This window comes from Pholcus phalangioides, unplaced genomic scaffold (assembly GCF_987345545.1).
Source record: "Pholcus phalangioides strain wild (caught in Gottingen) unplaced genomic scaffold, Ppha-v1.0 ptg000003l_1, whole genome shotgun sequence".
NCBI lineage: Eukaryota > Metazoa > Arthropoda > Arachnida > Araneae > Pholcidae > Pholcus > Pholcus phalangioides.
Window position 1 is genome coordinate 32428069 of NW_028301596.1, and position 16796 is coordinate 32444864.

Below are 16796 nucleotides of genomic sequence, written 5' to 3' on the forward strand. Positions count from 1 at the left end.
GGTCGCTCACTTGATCATTCATACGGTCATTTATTCAGCCATGCAGTCACTAAAACTCACTCATATGGTCACTCTCTCATACTGTCACTCACTAATAATGTCACGCACTTGATCATTCATATGGTTATTTACTCAACCATGCCGTCACTCACACTCACTTGCTCATACACTCACTTACTCATACGGTCACTCACTCACCCATGCAGTCAATCGCCCACTCACTTACTCATATGGTCACTCACTTACTCATATGGTCACTCACTCACTCATACAGTCAATCACACACTGACTTGGCCACTCACCCACTTATATAGTCACTCATACGGTCAGGGCAGTGTTGTCAGTTCGTTTGTCAGAGGTGAAATGTCGGAAGTGAAATTTCTGGATATCTTGAAATGTACACTTTGGAAAACCATCGCGATATCCTGGTTTACCTGTAATTACAGCTTTTTTATTACATTTTAAGAATACTATGGTTGCGTTGTTAGATTCTCCGTTTTTCTTTCTCTTTGGAAATAACAACGATACAAAAAATATTTTTTGGCATCGAGCATGTAACATATAAATAAATAAATAGAAAGGAAGCAACGGTCATAGTCATTCACAGTGATTTCTTTTATTTCCATTGTCAAACGAAACATATGCCTAGGGTTCAAAAATTATTCAGCTTTAATTTCTCATATTCTTAAATTCTTGAACGGTGTTTGTAACACTGAAGATGTGAGAGACAAAGTGTAAACAAGCGAAATGCCCATTTCAGCATTTCCTAAACGTATACAATACAGAAAGTAGTTATACCTATTTATGCTATTGTTGCATGTATAAAAATACTTTATAACAATTGCTAAAAGAACGCCGAATGGAGCCCCAAAATGTTGTATTTGTCGAAGGCCCAGGTGATTCAGTTATGCTCAACAACTTCATGGGAGCTCTCTAGTTTGATTTCGGTTGATTCAATTCGCCATAACACACACGTTGAGGTAAACAAATTAGACAACTTATATAACAACAACATTAATGTAAATATTATTCCCTGATAATTTATCATTTTGACGGTTTCGAGTACCTTGTATCATGCCTTGAATTTTCCCATAAAAATGCTGTTTTTTGGAACTACGTACGTAGGTACTTAGAAGGTACTTTGTCCTTTAAACCTCTCGTCAACTGAACCAATACTACCATACATTCTGGAAAGACAACTGACGAGAAATATTCGCACACAAAAAAGAAATAACAGAGGGAAACATTCGGTGAATGAACTTCACTTTCAATAACGCCATTCAATAAACATCTGTCTTTCCACATGAAACTTTATTTTATTCCAAAAATTCTGCGTGACGCAAAACTCAATGGAAACAAAATAAAATTTATAAATTTTTCATACTTTTTTTCCCATATTTTTCAAAGAAAATGCTTCATTCTAATGTTATGAGGTTGTCAAAATCTTTTTATATTATTTGAAAAACTTTTTCCATCATCAGAGACACGTGTTGTTTGCGCGTGATTTTAGTGCATCTATATAAATTTTATATAAATATCAAAGTTTATATAAATAGCATCTTATATATTTCATAGGAATGTGTAAATCGACTGTTATTTATTTATGTATAAAACGAAAACTTATTTTCCTGTAAATTTTGTTTCCGTTACTTGCTTAGTGTCACAGATGGCTATTGTGTGCATTTGGCAGCGAGTGAATTTATAATATACACACACAAAGTAAACCATGACATGCTTCAGAAACTCTATCAAAAAGTCTGATTGTACAATTTTTTTCTCGCCTGGTGACTGTCTACGTAATTAAAGTGAATTGCGAATTCAAAAAGAATTTCCATTACTATTCTATGTGTAAAATTTTCCCCCCTCTCTCCAACGTAAACTGAATTTTCTCTTACCGACGCGACCATTTGCATAAACAATAATCTTAAAAAATGCATTTTTATATTCACTTACTGCAACATCCATCATTTCATCGCAATTACTGAAATATTATTATTTTTTAGTTTAAACAAAAAAACACGTAGAAATAACCTTTTTCTTTAAATTTTTATAACTTCTTTTTTTTTTATTATGAACCGGTACAATTTTACGGTACACTGAAGCTGGTAATAAACGGCTGGTTTTCAGCTATATAAAAGAAGAAATGGCCGTTGAAACTAACTTTCCAGGAAAAAAATAATAAAAATAAATAAAACAATAAAATCACGCGGAATGGTTACGACTTCAAAGAATTCGCTTAAACTAACCCATGATGAAAGTTAGTGGCGAGGGTTTTTTTTTTTGTACCGGACAGTCGTAGGAACGGAGAGAGTTCACACAGGTAATGGTCATTGTTGGACACTAGTCACGAAAGCCACGAAGAAATCCATAAAAATGACTCACACTGAAAGGAACCGGGGCTAAATCCTTTCCTACGTGATTCCGTCCATTTTCTCTCTCATATACTTTTTATTGCTTCTCAATTTTTTTTTAATAGGATATCAGGGAAAACGCCTTTTTGTAGCTCTCTCTTTCTCTCAAAGCCTCATGCCTGTCGCATACACACACATGCACTCTCGCTTTGCTGCGATAGTCTCGACAACGCCGCGCACGGATCAAAATGATGGCAAAAGCTCTTAACTCTCTGAGGCACGCCCCTCAAACTTCCATCACGATGAGTTAAATCAGTTTTGTCTGCTATATAAAACTTATGAGCTTTTTTTTGTTTGCTCCTTCATCATTTCTGGGCACATTAAGAAATATTAATTTTCATTTATGAAACAATTATGTCGATCTCCTAATATTTTCCCCACTAAAATCTCCATGCAGTCGAGCTCGAGACATCCAATCGAAAATTCTGCTAGAATAAAAATTCTGTTGAATGTCAGAGAAATACGGTTTCACATTGAAATACAAAGTTTAAGAATTCATAAAAATTGGTGGAATTGGTATACACTCATGTCCATAAATTAAGGATAATTCAGAATCACACGGAAATCGAAATCTAAAGTAAAAATTTCACCTGTAGAATTATCACACACATCTGCAAGAATGATATGCGAATTTCAGGAAGCCACCAGATGATGCCGATAGTACGTCACAATGACGAGAGTGTAAGAGGGGGGTATATAAGGAATGGTGGCAAAGAAGTAAAATTGTTCACAAGAGTTCTGTAAGGCGCTCAGTGCCATAAGCGAATAGTTATGACACAGAGGACGCATGTGGATGATTTTTTACGTGGTAGAATTATCGGCCGCCTGGAATGTGGGCGTACTCAGATGGAAGTATCCGAGGAACTTGGAATTGCCCAAAGTGTCATCTCTAGGCTTTGGCAACGATTGCAAGATAACGGAAATGTCAGTAGACGTTACAGTACAGGTCGCCCCCGAGTTACAACGCCGAATGAAGACCGGTATTTGGCAGTAACCGCCAAAAGAAGCAGACGGAGCACAGCATCCGACCTGTCTCGTCAGCTATCTGCAGCCACGGGTACCACAGTTTCACTATTTATTGTATCACATTTTTCTGTTCATATTCCTTCATGTATCAGAATCGCTAAATATCCATCTAAGAGAGAGAACAGAGGTCCGCAACCTTTTTGTAGTCTCGAGCGCTCTGCCTGTACCCCATCATCAAAAAACCCTTATGGCAAGTTTGACATGCCAATGCATGAAATGAAGATGATTTTAATTCTTCAATGCAATTTGTATAAGGTTTTTACTTGGGACGTTGATCAAGAGTGCTCGTGAGCACGAAATCGGACACGGAGCATCAAGCACTATAGGTGTTTCAGGGAGCACCGTGGTGCTCACGAGCAACGAGTTGAAGATTCCTGATCTAGAAGATTCGAAACTGAAACACATTTTCACGTATGTTTATTTACTTATGTTTCATGGTGCATATCGAAAGTGTTTCATCTGTCTTTAATATTAGAAGTGAAAGTGGTAAATGTCTAAGGTGGTGAATGGGCACATAGTGTGGCGAACAAGAGGTATCTTTATCAACTCAGCTTTAATTATATATTTTATTTTTTATAATTCTACAATAGGGCCGTAGAACCCCCTCTCCCCGTAAAAAGCCGTGGACCCTTGGAAGGGTCCAAGCACCCCAAATGGGAACTGTTGATTTACGCCTAGAGATATTAAATGTTTTTTTTAACCTCCTCGGTTCTGAAACTCATTTTTAATTTACGTTTTTTTACGTTTGTTTATAACTATGAAACTGCCTAAAGTTCCGACAAATGAGTATGAATAAGTTACTAGCAAATGTTTACAACATTTTTGGGGTTTCTGTGAGCATTTCACTTATCTTGGTGGACATTTTTTTAAGTGCAATTTAGTGTCTCCCACAGGCGACGCAAGCAGACACTGAGGCGGTCAAAATGTGTGGATTTTATAGTATTTTTATATCCGAACGTGGAAAAGCTTTTGAATAGAAATGTTTTTTCTCAGCGGATATTTCCTCCTCAAAGTAGAAACACGTCACCTATTCATAATTCAATTCAACTGAATCATTCTAGAGAAGTGGCAAAAATATTTTGATAGATTTGTGCAAAATAACACGATAGCTATCACTGTAGAGTGATTGATTAGTAGTTGGTTGCTTCATTTCGTCCGATTGAACATAAAAGAATTAGTAGTTTCCATTGCGTAGTGTGAATGACATTTTCGCGAATGATTGACTGCGATATGACGAAGTTGAAAACCTCTGTAGGTGATGGATTAATAATGATAGATTTAACATGTTTACTGCTTTTGTGAATTAGATTAAGATGATATATTTCTCTCCCTTTTTTCATTTATTTTATTTTTATCGTTAATTTTTACGATCCCCCCCCCCCCCCCCCTGTGTCGAGTCATTGTGGAGGAAACACGAGGAAATACACTCGTCATAAACTTTAGTCATGACCTTCGTTTGTAAGTTTTGAAGTTCGCAATGAATAAAAACATTGCTGAAATTTTATCTTTTACAGAACTAAATTATTGTTATGAAATTATATAAATAATGTAATATTAATTTCATTTCTTTGGATGAAGAAACGAAATCATTTCAAAAAAGTAGATTTTCCACCAGTTTTCCCATTCTCTCAGTGTCCATCATTAGAGAATCATTTTTTATTCACACAGGTAATAAATTTTAATATTCGCTATGGAAAAATAATAGCATGTAGAAAGAAAATTTATGTGTTTTAGAAAATTCTTCTAAGTAATTATCTAATTAATTTGGAAATATAATAATCCATACTATATATATATATATATATAAGGAAATACTTTAACATTTAATTCAATAAATATGTTTTACACATACATAGTCAAAGAAATATTAATTATATTAAGTAAACAAGTCTGGAAAACTGGGTTGGTATGAGGAAGGAATTTTAATAAATGAAGAATTTCTCAAAACTATTTGCGTTTTGCCAACGACATTGTCACTATCAGCAGTAATCCAGACGAACTAAAAGAAAAATGGCGAGTACCCAGGTGGGTTTGAAAATAAATCTGCAAAAGACAAAAGTATGTTCAACTCCTTTGCTTTGAAGAAGATCCTGCTCAACAGCACAGAAATAGAAGAAGTAGAAATCTGTGTGTACCTGGGATAAGAAATTACCATGGACAACGGATTTATTAATGAAATAAACAGAAGGATCAGGAGAGTGGATGAAGAGCAGGATTTGGCAAAAATTGTATAATTCTGAAGAGCCACATGCCATTATGGCTGAAAAGAAAACTTTTACCGGTGTGTGCTACCAGCAGTGACTTATGACCCAGCTGATATATTGGTGGTTGGACATATTGTAAGTTAAAAAGTCTCGCCACAGAGAGCAGCAGTCCTACAAACAGTACAAATATTCAGTCACTACACATCACTCACTTCACTTCTGAGATATAAATGGCAGCACTGAAAAATCTTACACAACACTAGATACGCACTCAGACTGTTAGGTACACACACTTACACTTCCGGCATAACTCACTAGGTAGTAAATTGCCTATGGCAATAGACCTGAGTTGTGCTCGGTTTGAAGAAGAAGAAGGACATATATATGTGTGCAAGAAGACAGGGCAACAGATAGCCCGCAAGTATTCAGGATTGGTAGCCCCCGTGGTGTTATGCGTCCGAGAGGGTGTCCCCACACAAGATGGATCGACGAGATCCGAAAAGTGAATGGAGTCAACTGGATGGATAAAACATAAGACAAAGTAAAATGGAGAAATTTAGAGACCTTCATCCATCAGTGGATTGAAAATGATGATGGTGATGACGTCAGAAATGGTGAGTGAATTTACGAATACATTCAGTGGTCAACTGACATCCACTTTTCGTCTCCCCTGAATTCAGAGCGTTCATGCGTTTTTCGCGATTTTCACCCCCCCCCCCACCAACGTGGTTTGCGACACCATGTTCCATTGTAATTTTTGTTCCTCTTGCTGCCTACTAACAACCCTCTGAGTTTGTAGGTTAATTAACAGAACACCCTGTATAATTCAGTAATAGGTTTTTTTTCTTCTTCTATTTATGAGTATTACTGATTCAATCGGTATGTATACATAATCTTTATAATACCTGCACAGTTTTAATATGGATATATATATACATATATAAACATTTTTTGTATGTTCTTTCATGAGTAGGGCTATATTTAAAGCTCTATGTATTGATTTGAAAAAAATGTGCAGGTATCCCTCGCTTTACGAAGTTTTGCTTTACTCGATTTTGAAAATTGCTACCCGCAAAATTCAGTCTGTAGTTTGATTTTAATCCTAAAATAGGGATTCCGAATGAGAGGTACGGCAAAATCCGTTGAATATGTTGATTTAGATGAGACAAATATGGAAAAGCGCTCAAATTCATCTCTCACCAGATCTCATTAAAGGGAATCTTTTGGTGACATATCGACAATGCCATCAGATTTTTAATTGGAGAAAACGATCTAGAATTGTCACATTTTTGCGAGAAATATTCATAAAATTCGCCAACCCTGCTTCTAAACTTTTCATAAAGAAACGTAGAATGCTGTTTGTAAACTGAATCAAGACTGCTTTCAATAAAAAAGTTATTAGTCATCCAAGTTCTCAGGCTCTTCAGAAAATAAAATATCTACACACTCATACTAAAATCAGTCAGCAGTACTGAAGACAGAGAAGTAAAAAGTATTAATCAAACTTGTTCATATATGGTCATAATTGAAATTTGTTTATAAGATTGTATGGTTAATTAATTCAGAAAAAGTTATTTTGCTGCTCAAAATTTGGTTTATTTTCTCTTATCCTTCTGGAGAACATCCCCCCATCCCTATCTTATCTGTATTAAATTCAACTCACTTTACGCGATTTCGTCTTACGCGATTATTTTGCGGAACCAATTAATCACGTAAAGCGAGGGACGCCTGTGTATGTGATATTGTGTGATTACACTAATAAAAGATAGAATGCAAATGTACACATAACTTACTGTGTATGTTATAAAAACGGCTCATTCTGTTACTTTATATTTAAAAAAAGGAAAAATTATCTTAAGCAAAATCAATTCATAATCCAATTCAATTGACTAATTTTTGAAAAATTTATGAATAACGTCATTTGACTTACAGATATTAGATTACTTTTTGCAGGCCTACTGAAAGGACAACCCAATCTCTTGGGTCCACAGAGTGAATGTTCCTAATTCATGTATTTTTTTTGTGCTTCTGTTTTTGCCTTTTTATACAAGTTTGTACCAGTTGTTATGTTTTTGCCGTTGTTGAATTAAAAAGAAATCAAAATTAATTTCGAGCAAAAATTGAATCATAGCTATTTTAACTCGATTATTGATTACGATGCACTGGGCTATCATTGATGAGCGTATTCATTCTAATAGGATTATAATTCGATTTCTTTTTTCTGGGAACCGCGTTCAGAATAATAATCTTACCCCTGTAAATTCGTCACCATTCAAGTTTAGAGCACGTGATCTCTTATTTCGTCACCAATCTGAATAGTAACAATAAAAATGAAGTTTGGAGACAGGGCGAGTACATTTATTAGGAAAATGCCTGGGAGTGTGAACATAAGCAATTAATCTCATCCTGTTGTGGTGTTCTATCATTTCGTTCGTAATTTGACAATGAGAGAGGGAGAGAGAAAGAAGTCTCATCCTAATCATAATATATCATCACATTTTTTTTTTCCTTTTCTCATTTTGGTATTAAGTCACGTGAAAACAAATATGCTAAAAGAGCGGGTACGGGGGGGAACAGGGGGAAATAATATGTGAGATAGGTGCCAAAATAAAAAAATAGGGTGTTCATATTTTTTAAAACTCATCTCACTCTAGAAAACATTTCCAGATGCTCCTAAGTGACATTTTCTTCGTCTGGCTCCGGGCCAAATATGTATCGCTGTGTGTACGTATCCTGACGGGTCGGAGATACAAAACAGACTTTTCTTCAGTCTCTTAACTTTACAGTGTTGGATTTACTCTGTATTCTTATATCTTCTTCGTCTTTGTCGGCAACCCATTTATATGCAAGGGAGATAACTAAGTTTCAGTTTTTTTTTTTTTATATAGAGCTGCAACTGAAGTCATGTTGTCTTTCACAACATGTTAAAAAAAGGCAGTTCCTGTGTCGTTGAAGAAAAGACTTTGAAACTCGGTTGAAATAACTTTTCGAGTTCATAATAAGCGTATGAGATCTTCAATCTAGGTGATGGAAACCCCATGTAGCAGTGAATCTGCGGTGGATATCTAGACTCGAACCTCGATGACTCCACAGTGGTAGTTGGTTTAAGTTTGTTTTCGGCGATTTTCCAACTTTGAGGAGTGAATGCGATCCGGTCTCCCATTTAAAAAATTCTCTCCGAGAGCAAGCAGACCTCCAACAACCTTCATCATGATACTCACATAACATGAAAATTCAAGCATTTACCATCTTTACTTCAAAAAATGTAAGACAGATGGCAGTATCATCAAAAACAAGAAACAAGCACATCTCTGGACCGTGCGTATAATACATACACACGCACACATAACACGTTCCTTTATGTACCATTTCATTAGAAATTCCGCAGAGGAATGTGTACGAGTTTATGTAAGGTTAGTAGTAGTAGTAGTAGTGAACCTGGAGACCCCTCGCTCTTCTCATGGCAGTAAAACAGATGTACAAACTGTGTAATAAAATCTCATTCTTACTGATAATCCATATTGGAGCTCATCATTATTCTAGGTTAGGTGTGGTGCCATTGACGACACCCTCCTGGGAGCAGTAACGTGCACTTTGAGAACCACTGCCATGTAGAGTTCCTGGCTTTTCTTCTATCTCAAGCTAACAACTGAACTTCTAAACACAACCTGCACCTGAGAGTTATATTCTCTTCCACGTCCAATCTCTAAAATCGGCATAAATCACCTATCATGTCTATCATGATTACCCAAACTCGTTAATAATATTCGTTTTATTTAAAGAAATGAAACTTCGCTAAAACGTGCGAACGGGGAATATGATGTAAGGGGGAGTTCACGAGACTATGAAATCGCGAGAGACGGATGTTGTTTCAAGATAAGCGTTTTAGACTACCTTTTCCTCTCAATTCTCTGGAATGTATCGAGGTAATAGTGTAAAGGGATCTATTGGAGATATATCTTTTATAATAGAGGGTGGAGAGGAGTCTTTATTGTTGAAAATTGTTTATGGTCGATTGCGCTTTATTTGAAGCCATAAAGCGATATGAAAGTGAAGGTTCTTAACAACGGAGAAGCTCTTTATGTGCATTTTCTTTGTGATTTCTCCTCATTTCTATTTATTTATTTTTTTTTATATGTATGGTACTTAAAGTTTATGAACTTCTATTCAGATAGTTGTTACTTGTGAATATTTTTTCCGCTTATTTTCAAATTTTGTGTTTAAAAAAAATTGGTATGAATAAGACCTATACAGAGAAGGTAGGGACGAAGTTTATACTGTAGAGGCATAATTTTAGAGAGGGTTTTTTTTTTTTAACAAGATGGCACTCTAAACAGAGTAGGCTTTAGTATCGTGTCACTCACTCGAATAAAATCTTCGATTATCTAATGGAAAATATGACTACTATACTACTAAACCACACATGAATATCTCTTGTCCATGTTCCTTTATATTTGCCATCTTATTTTTCGAACCATGAGGGAAGTGTAATGGTTGAGTATTTGTACCGTTGCAGACCTGTTGCTGTCTTTGGCGAGACTTTTTAACAGGGGGAGATTGGCTGGCATTCGCGCTTTGAAGTTTGGAACCACAGAACGCCAACTTCAGCCGACCACCACTGTGGCACCGGTGGGGTTCGAACCCGGGTCCTCGTAATGCGAGTCCGTCACTATGATCACTCGACCACCACAATTGCCTGGAAAATACGACTGTCACTCCAGATCTTAAATGTCAGAAACGTAGTTGATTTAATGCTTTTAGTTCTAATGGTTCGTAACAATTGCGGTATTTCCGAATGCAGAGATGTCTCGTCTAACGAACGCCTTAGCTTACGAATGAATATTTTCGCTAACGAAAATTTTTCTTTTTCCGTGATTCTGCCTCGGCTAACGAATGCATTTTTTTTGATATCGAGTCATGCGCCAACGTAAAATAGCCGCGTCGTGAGCTGAATTTTTGCGCATATCATCACGTCAGGAATTGTCACTCTAGTACGATTAACTCATGTCCACCTCGGACTCTTTTTCTGGACGTTTTTGAATCATTTCATGAAAGATTTAGCTAATAGAAAATGCTAAAAAAAAAAGAAGTTTTTAGAGCACGCGTTCTTTCAGTGCAAGAATCAAACTGAACAATCTGGACATTCTAGGAGCTTATCTTTTCCATCCGTATGGATCGGACACACACACACACACAATGAGCTGACCAAATCACAAATGGGTGGGAACCGAAAAGGAGTTCAACTCGACTGGGTTGTGTGACTAGCTTCAGTAGACTAAAGTTATATGGTTATTAGTAGACAAAAGCCAGTATGGTTATTAGTAGACAAAAGCCAGTATGGTTATTAGTAGACAAAAGCCAGTATGGTTATTAGTAGACAAAAGCCAGTATGGTTATTAGTAGACAAAAGCCAGTATGGTTATTAGTAGACAAAAGCCAGTATAGTTATTAGTAGAACTAAAGCTAATGTTGGTTATGTTACATAGTGTGAAATTAAATAATCTTCAGTGCTTAACCTTCCTGTGAATTATCATGTATGTAATTTTGAAGCTATTGATTTTAACCTTCGGTCAGTTTTTGTGTCTTTTTTATAGCTCTCCTTAGTGTTTTAAATGACTTATCTTTAAATTTTGGGCAATATCTGGAACGAATTAAACTATTTTCTATAGAGACCTAGGGGAAATCACGTTTCAGATAAGTAACCTGATTTCCAAAGTGAATCATTTTCGTTAGCCCAGGTATCACTGTATATTGAAGAAATTCGGTTCTTCAAATCGAACTTATAAAAATCTTGAAAATGAGTCACGAAGAGTCGGTGTCACCGCTTGTAGACCTTGAAGTACGCTAAATATTTCCTCAAGCAAAAAGTGGAAAATTTAATTAACTTCTATGCCATGTGTCACTTATAAGATAGACGTTCGTGTCAGAGTTACCACAAGGACTAAAAATATTTTTTCTTCCCGTTTTTAACGCACAGACTTTGGTTGAAAATCTTGTTTATCTTTCCCCGAACCTGATACTGTGAAGAAAAGTAAAAATAATATATCTCTTTTAACTTTTTCTTTTCCTCTTTCCTTTCAAAGATTGCAAACGGATTAACGTCACCGAAAACTGCTACTTTTTCGGGCCTTGAAGACGGGAATCTAGGTTTACCATCCTAATCCGGAATAAGATTTCTGTTTTTCAGGAAAAAGATTTAACAGTATTATCCAGAAGCAAACAGAAACAACCCACACAAATGGAGAGGCTTCTCTCATACTTTTTGTGTTGTTTCTTTGACTTCCATGTTGGATGGGAAGAAGAGGAACGTGGGAGCTGTGTGTTTTGTTAACGTTAAGGGCCAGTTCGATGTCGATCAGCAGATTGGATTCCAGTTTATTTCTCTCAGAAAAGACTTTTGCTTCTTTTTTTTTTTATTATTTATTGTTATCAACTGGGATAGAGTTTGAATCCTGCCCGAAGAAAGGATCGAGTGGAGTCTGTATCGACTGCCGAACGATTGTGTAGCGCTCTTTGCCATTTTCACTAAACGTCTATAAGTAAACTCTCCCTCTCTCTTGTTTGAGTAAACAGGTACAGGTAATTGAACCGTTTTCCGATGGAAAAATTACGTCGTTCACAACACTTCTCATTCCCTTTGGTGCTTCTGAACACAATAGAAATCCTTGCGGATCACTTATCGGATAGGAGTTTCTAGGATTTCCCCCAGAATCGAGTTTTGAAACTTCTTTTCTACACCGCAAACAGTTTATTACCCGATCGAAAGAGCGTCCTGGGATAAAGATAACAATAGTGTACTTACGAGAGAAATACACGAGGAAAATTCTTTGAGGCTCTTCGGTATACTGTTTTTTTGTTTCCGATCTATTATTATTATAACATATTAATTCTGAGAGTTTCTCCGATGAATTTGAGATCAATCATTTCGGAGGAAAATTTTCAGTTGTGTTGATATGACTTTTTTATTATTATTGCTATGCAATTCATGTAGATTATTGTATTTCCTTTTTCCCACTTGATTGATTTTCACTCATTTTGTTCTGAACAGGGATCGCTTGTTCCGGTTGAACCTCAACAATGTCAACAAGAGCCGATGTGAAGTAAGTGTTTGTTTCATGAATCACCTCAGTTATACCATATGATTATTGATGTTGGTGGATTTTCGGGCGTTTTGTATCTTACTATATATATACTCTACTTTTACTATATATATATACTTCTGTATTTCTAAACACCTAAAGTCGTGTGAATGAGATTTTTGTGAAGTTGAAATAAGTATGACGTTTTTGTTGTTTTGTTTACCTGTCTGTAATTTGTCCTTATTCAATTATGAATTTACCTATCTATATTTGAGAGATCCTTTGCTGTTTATTCCCAAAAATAGAAAATACAGGTTAATCTCGGTCATGCTTTAACAATGCTGCTAGCGACAATCATTTTTCAACAATATGACAGTAATTTTCCGACACAATATGACAATCATTTACCAGCAATGTGACAGTGATTTTCCAACACTGTGACAGTCATTTTCCAACACTGTTGCGGTCATTTTCCAACAATGTGAAAATCATTTTCCTACAATATAATAGTAATTTCCCGACAATGAGACAACATTTTCCAAAAATAATCCCTCTGAAAATAATTTTTCAGCAATTTTCCCACTAAAAATCATTTTTCAACAATATGATAGTAATTTTCCAACAATGTGACAGTAATTTTCCTACAATGTGGCAGTAACTTTTCAACAATGTGGCAATCATTTCAAATTCTCAGCAAAAAAATCCTTTTTCAACAATTTTTTTCACTGAAAATCATTTACCAACAATGTGACAATGATTTTCCAACACCGTGACAGTCATTTTCTAACAATGTGACAATCATTTTCCTATAATATGATAGTAATTTCCCGACAATGAGACAATCATTTTCCTACAATATGATAGTAATTTCCCGACAATGAGACAATCATTTTCCTACAATATGATAGTAATTTCCCGACAATGAGACAATCATTTTCCAAAAATGATCCTTCTGAAAATCATTTTTTAAAAATATGATAGTAATTTTCCAACAGTGTGACAGTAATTTTCCAACAATGTGGCAGTAACTTTTCAACAATGTAGCAATCATTTCCATTAATTTTCCCAGCAAAAATCCTTTTTCAACAATATGAAAGTAATTTTCCAGTAATGTGACAGTGATTTTTCAACAATTTGACAATCACTTTCCAACAATGTGACAGTAATTTCTCGACACACACAGCACAATCATTTTTCAGCAATTTTTCCATTAAAAATAATTTTTCAACAATGAAGCAAGCAATGATCCAACAATGAAGAAATCAATGATCCAACAATGAAGAAATCAATGATCCAACAATGAAGAAATCAATGATCCAACAATGAAGAAATCAATGATCCAACAATGAAGAAATCAATGATCCAACACAATCAACAAATCAATGATCCAACACAATCAACAAATCAATGATCCAACACAATCAACAAATCAATGATCCAGCAATCAACAATCAATGATCCAACAATGTGTGGCAATCATTTTCTAACAGTTCGACTTTCATTTCTCAACAATTTTCTCAGTGACATTCATTTTCCAGCCAATAACGAATCAAATGACAATAATTTTCCATCAATAATGCTGATAACATTTTTCAGAAGTTCTCCCAATGGCAATCGTTTTTCACCATTGCTCTCAATCATGAATTTTTTTTTTTTTAATTCCTATTTTCTCTCAGCTGAGTAAAGTTTTTCTGAGTGTGATTTTGCATAACTGTCAAAATATTCATTCACTCCAATCCTTGTAACATGCTTCACTTCGATTAATGATTTATACGTGCATATGTGCTTTGGGTTAACTGCAAGTTTCGTAGATTTTAGTCTACGCCTTTTTTCTTATCGCATAAAGAGATGGTAGAATGTTTGATTGGTAAATCTTATTACCTTCAAAGACGAACATTTCTTGATGAGAGTAAACGAGGTACTTCTGTCGGCATTTTGTCTAAATTCCCATCGATTGTTAAGAAGCAACACTGGCGGGAGGATTGTAGGTATGTGGTGGTGGTGATGATGATGCTATGAATTGCTTCTTATTCTACCGCCAAGGTGGTGGTTTTTCTTTCCTACGTTATTTATTTTTCTCCCTTCAAGCCGGAGATCGAGCCCATGTCGTATTGATATGCTGCATCAGTAGTCTCCGATAACTCTAATCGAATTAAGGGGGTGCCTCAGACGCCATATGCTGTTAAGAAATGAGTCGAGCAGGGAAGAAGAATATCTCTCTCTCTCTCTCTCATCCAAGGGAAGGAAAAAAAAAGCATAAAAAATATAAAAAATTGAGATTGATCATCCGAGCTTTCCCCTCTCTCTCTCTCTATTGCCTCATTCCTCCCATTTCATATTTTTCCACCTCTCCTCTACCAACACTCGTCCACCTCTCTCTCATGTATGGCCTTTGATGACTAATGTTGTTGTGAGGCCCCCTACCTAACTCTCATCATTTTCTTCTGTCCATCGCCTCTTCGGACACACCCACTAGGTTTCGCACCGATTTTCGGCACCTTATTTCTTATGGTTATTTTAGCATGGAGAAAAATTCACACCTACGGTCATCGTTATGAAAGCTCTCATTCAGCTGTGAACGGAAAACTACATCACTTGATTGCGCTCTAGCTGTCACGAATGACTGGCATGAACGAACCACAAATATTCGATATAATTATTTTTTTTGAATTTCAATTAAATGATCTTTTTGTTTCAAATCCCCTAAAAGTCATCTTATATGAATGATCGTTAAACATCAGTTGAAATCCATGGATTTTTCAGGATCCATAGAAATGGATAATTAATTAATTATGTTAGAACATTCTGGTTGTATCTTTTAGTGTTCGCATCTAGATGCGTGATTCACGCATCAAAATTCAATTTTACTCCAAATTTTGTTGCGGACTGAAATACTCTTTTTTTTAAATTTTAGTTAATTTTCTTAATAGAGCTATACATTTTTTTTCATATTAATTTTCACAGATAAAAACAATACCCCTCAATTCACAAAAATACCGTTCAAAATTTTGGAAAGGAATGAAATTATTGTTCAAAATTATACTATTTTTTGATAACACTGACAAATGCACAGGGTGTCCCAAATTTTTTGCACAGTGGGTATCTCTGTAACCGTCGACTTTAGAAACATACTTCCAATTTCAAAAAGTTTCCAAACGACGTACAGTTATTCTAAGTCTTAAAATTCGTTTCAGGGGTCATATACATAAAAAATAAAGGAAGTTAGCTTTTTATACAGTCCCCGTGTGCTGACTCTGCCACAAAGCTGGGCTGGAAGAGATCTCGGCAACGGGATAAGTCCAGTGGCAAAGTTCTGGCATTCATTCAGTCCCCGTGTGTTCAGAAATCCAATTAGGAATTTGCCGCTGTCTCATCTAAGGCCAAAAAAATAAATTCCAAGTTTCCAAATATTCGTTGAAATATTTTAATTTAAAAAAGCAGAAAAAAATTGGGAAGGAACAGCATAAATGAGAAAAGAAGTGTTTCCCGTTAGGCCATTTTTTCCGACTTTTCTCCTATTTTTGAAAATATTTCAGCGAATATTGCACTTGGAAACGTAATTTTTTTTTAGACTTTCTATTTCTTTTCTCATTCTGACCACATTTTTGGTCGGGATAGAACGCCTTTGTTTTTAGGTAACGGCACTCATAAGTGCCGAAACATGTGTCGGCGTTTTCTTAATGGTTATTTGTCCTTATCACGCTGTCAATGTTTTTGGCCTTCCATAGTTTTTCGGGCAAAGTTATTCATTTTTGTTAGCAACTTTCTAATTGGGTTTTCGAGCACACGGGGACTGTATAAAAAGTTAATTCCTTTATTTTTTTTTATGTATATGAACCCTCAAACGAAGATTTAAAGTAACTGCGCGTCATTTGAAAATTTTTCGTAATCGATAGTATGTTTCTAAAGTCAACGGTTGCAGAGATATCCAAAGCTGTTCAAAAAATATGGAACAGCTTGTATATTATGTAGGTAATCCAAATGAAACCCGTTATGAAGAGATTTATTAAGATGGATGAAAACATATCTGTGATGTTGTGGGAAAAATCAAACAAGCCAATCTATAAAAGGAACAG

The 16796-nt window shown here is 35.6% G+C and overlaps 1 protein-coding gene across 2 annotated transcripts in view; it reads left to right on the forward strand.

The window, feature by feature from the left end:
- The window catches only part of LOC149088416 (semaphorin-2A-like), a 271083-nt gene that overhangs the window by 189236 nt on the left and 65051 nt on the right, over positions 1–16796 (forward strand). For both annotated transcript variants that reach the window (XM_089247502.1, XM_089247503.1), the window contains exon 3: positions 12690–12741. In XM_089247502.1, coding sequence (XP_089103628.1) covers positions 12690–12741 — 52 coding nt within the window. The remainder of the gene's footprint in view (positions 1–12689; positions 12742–16796) is intronic.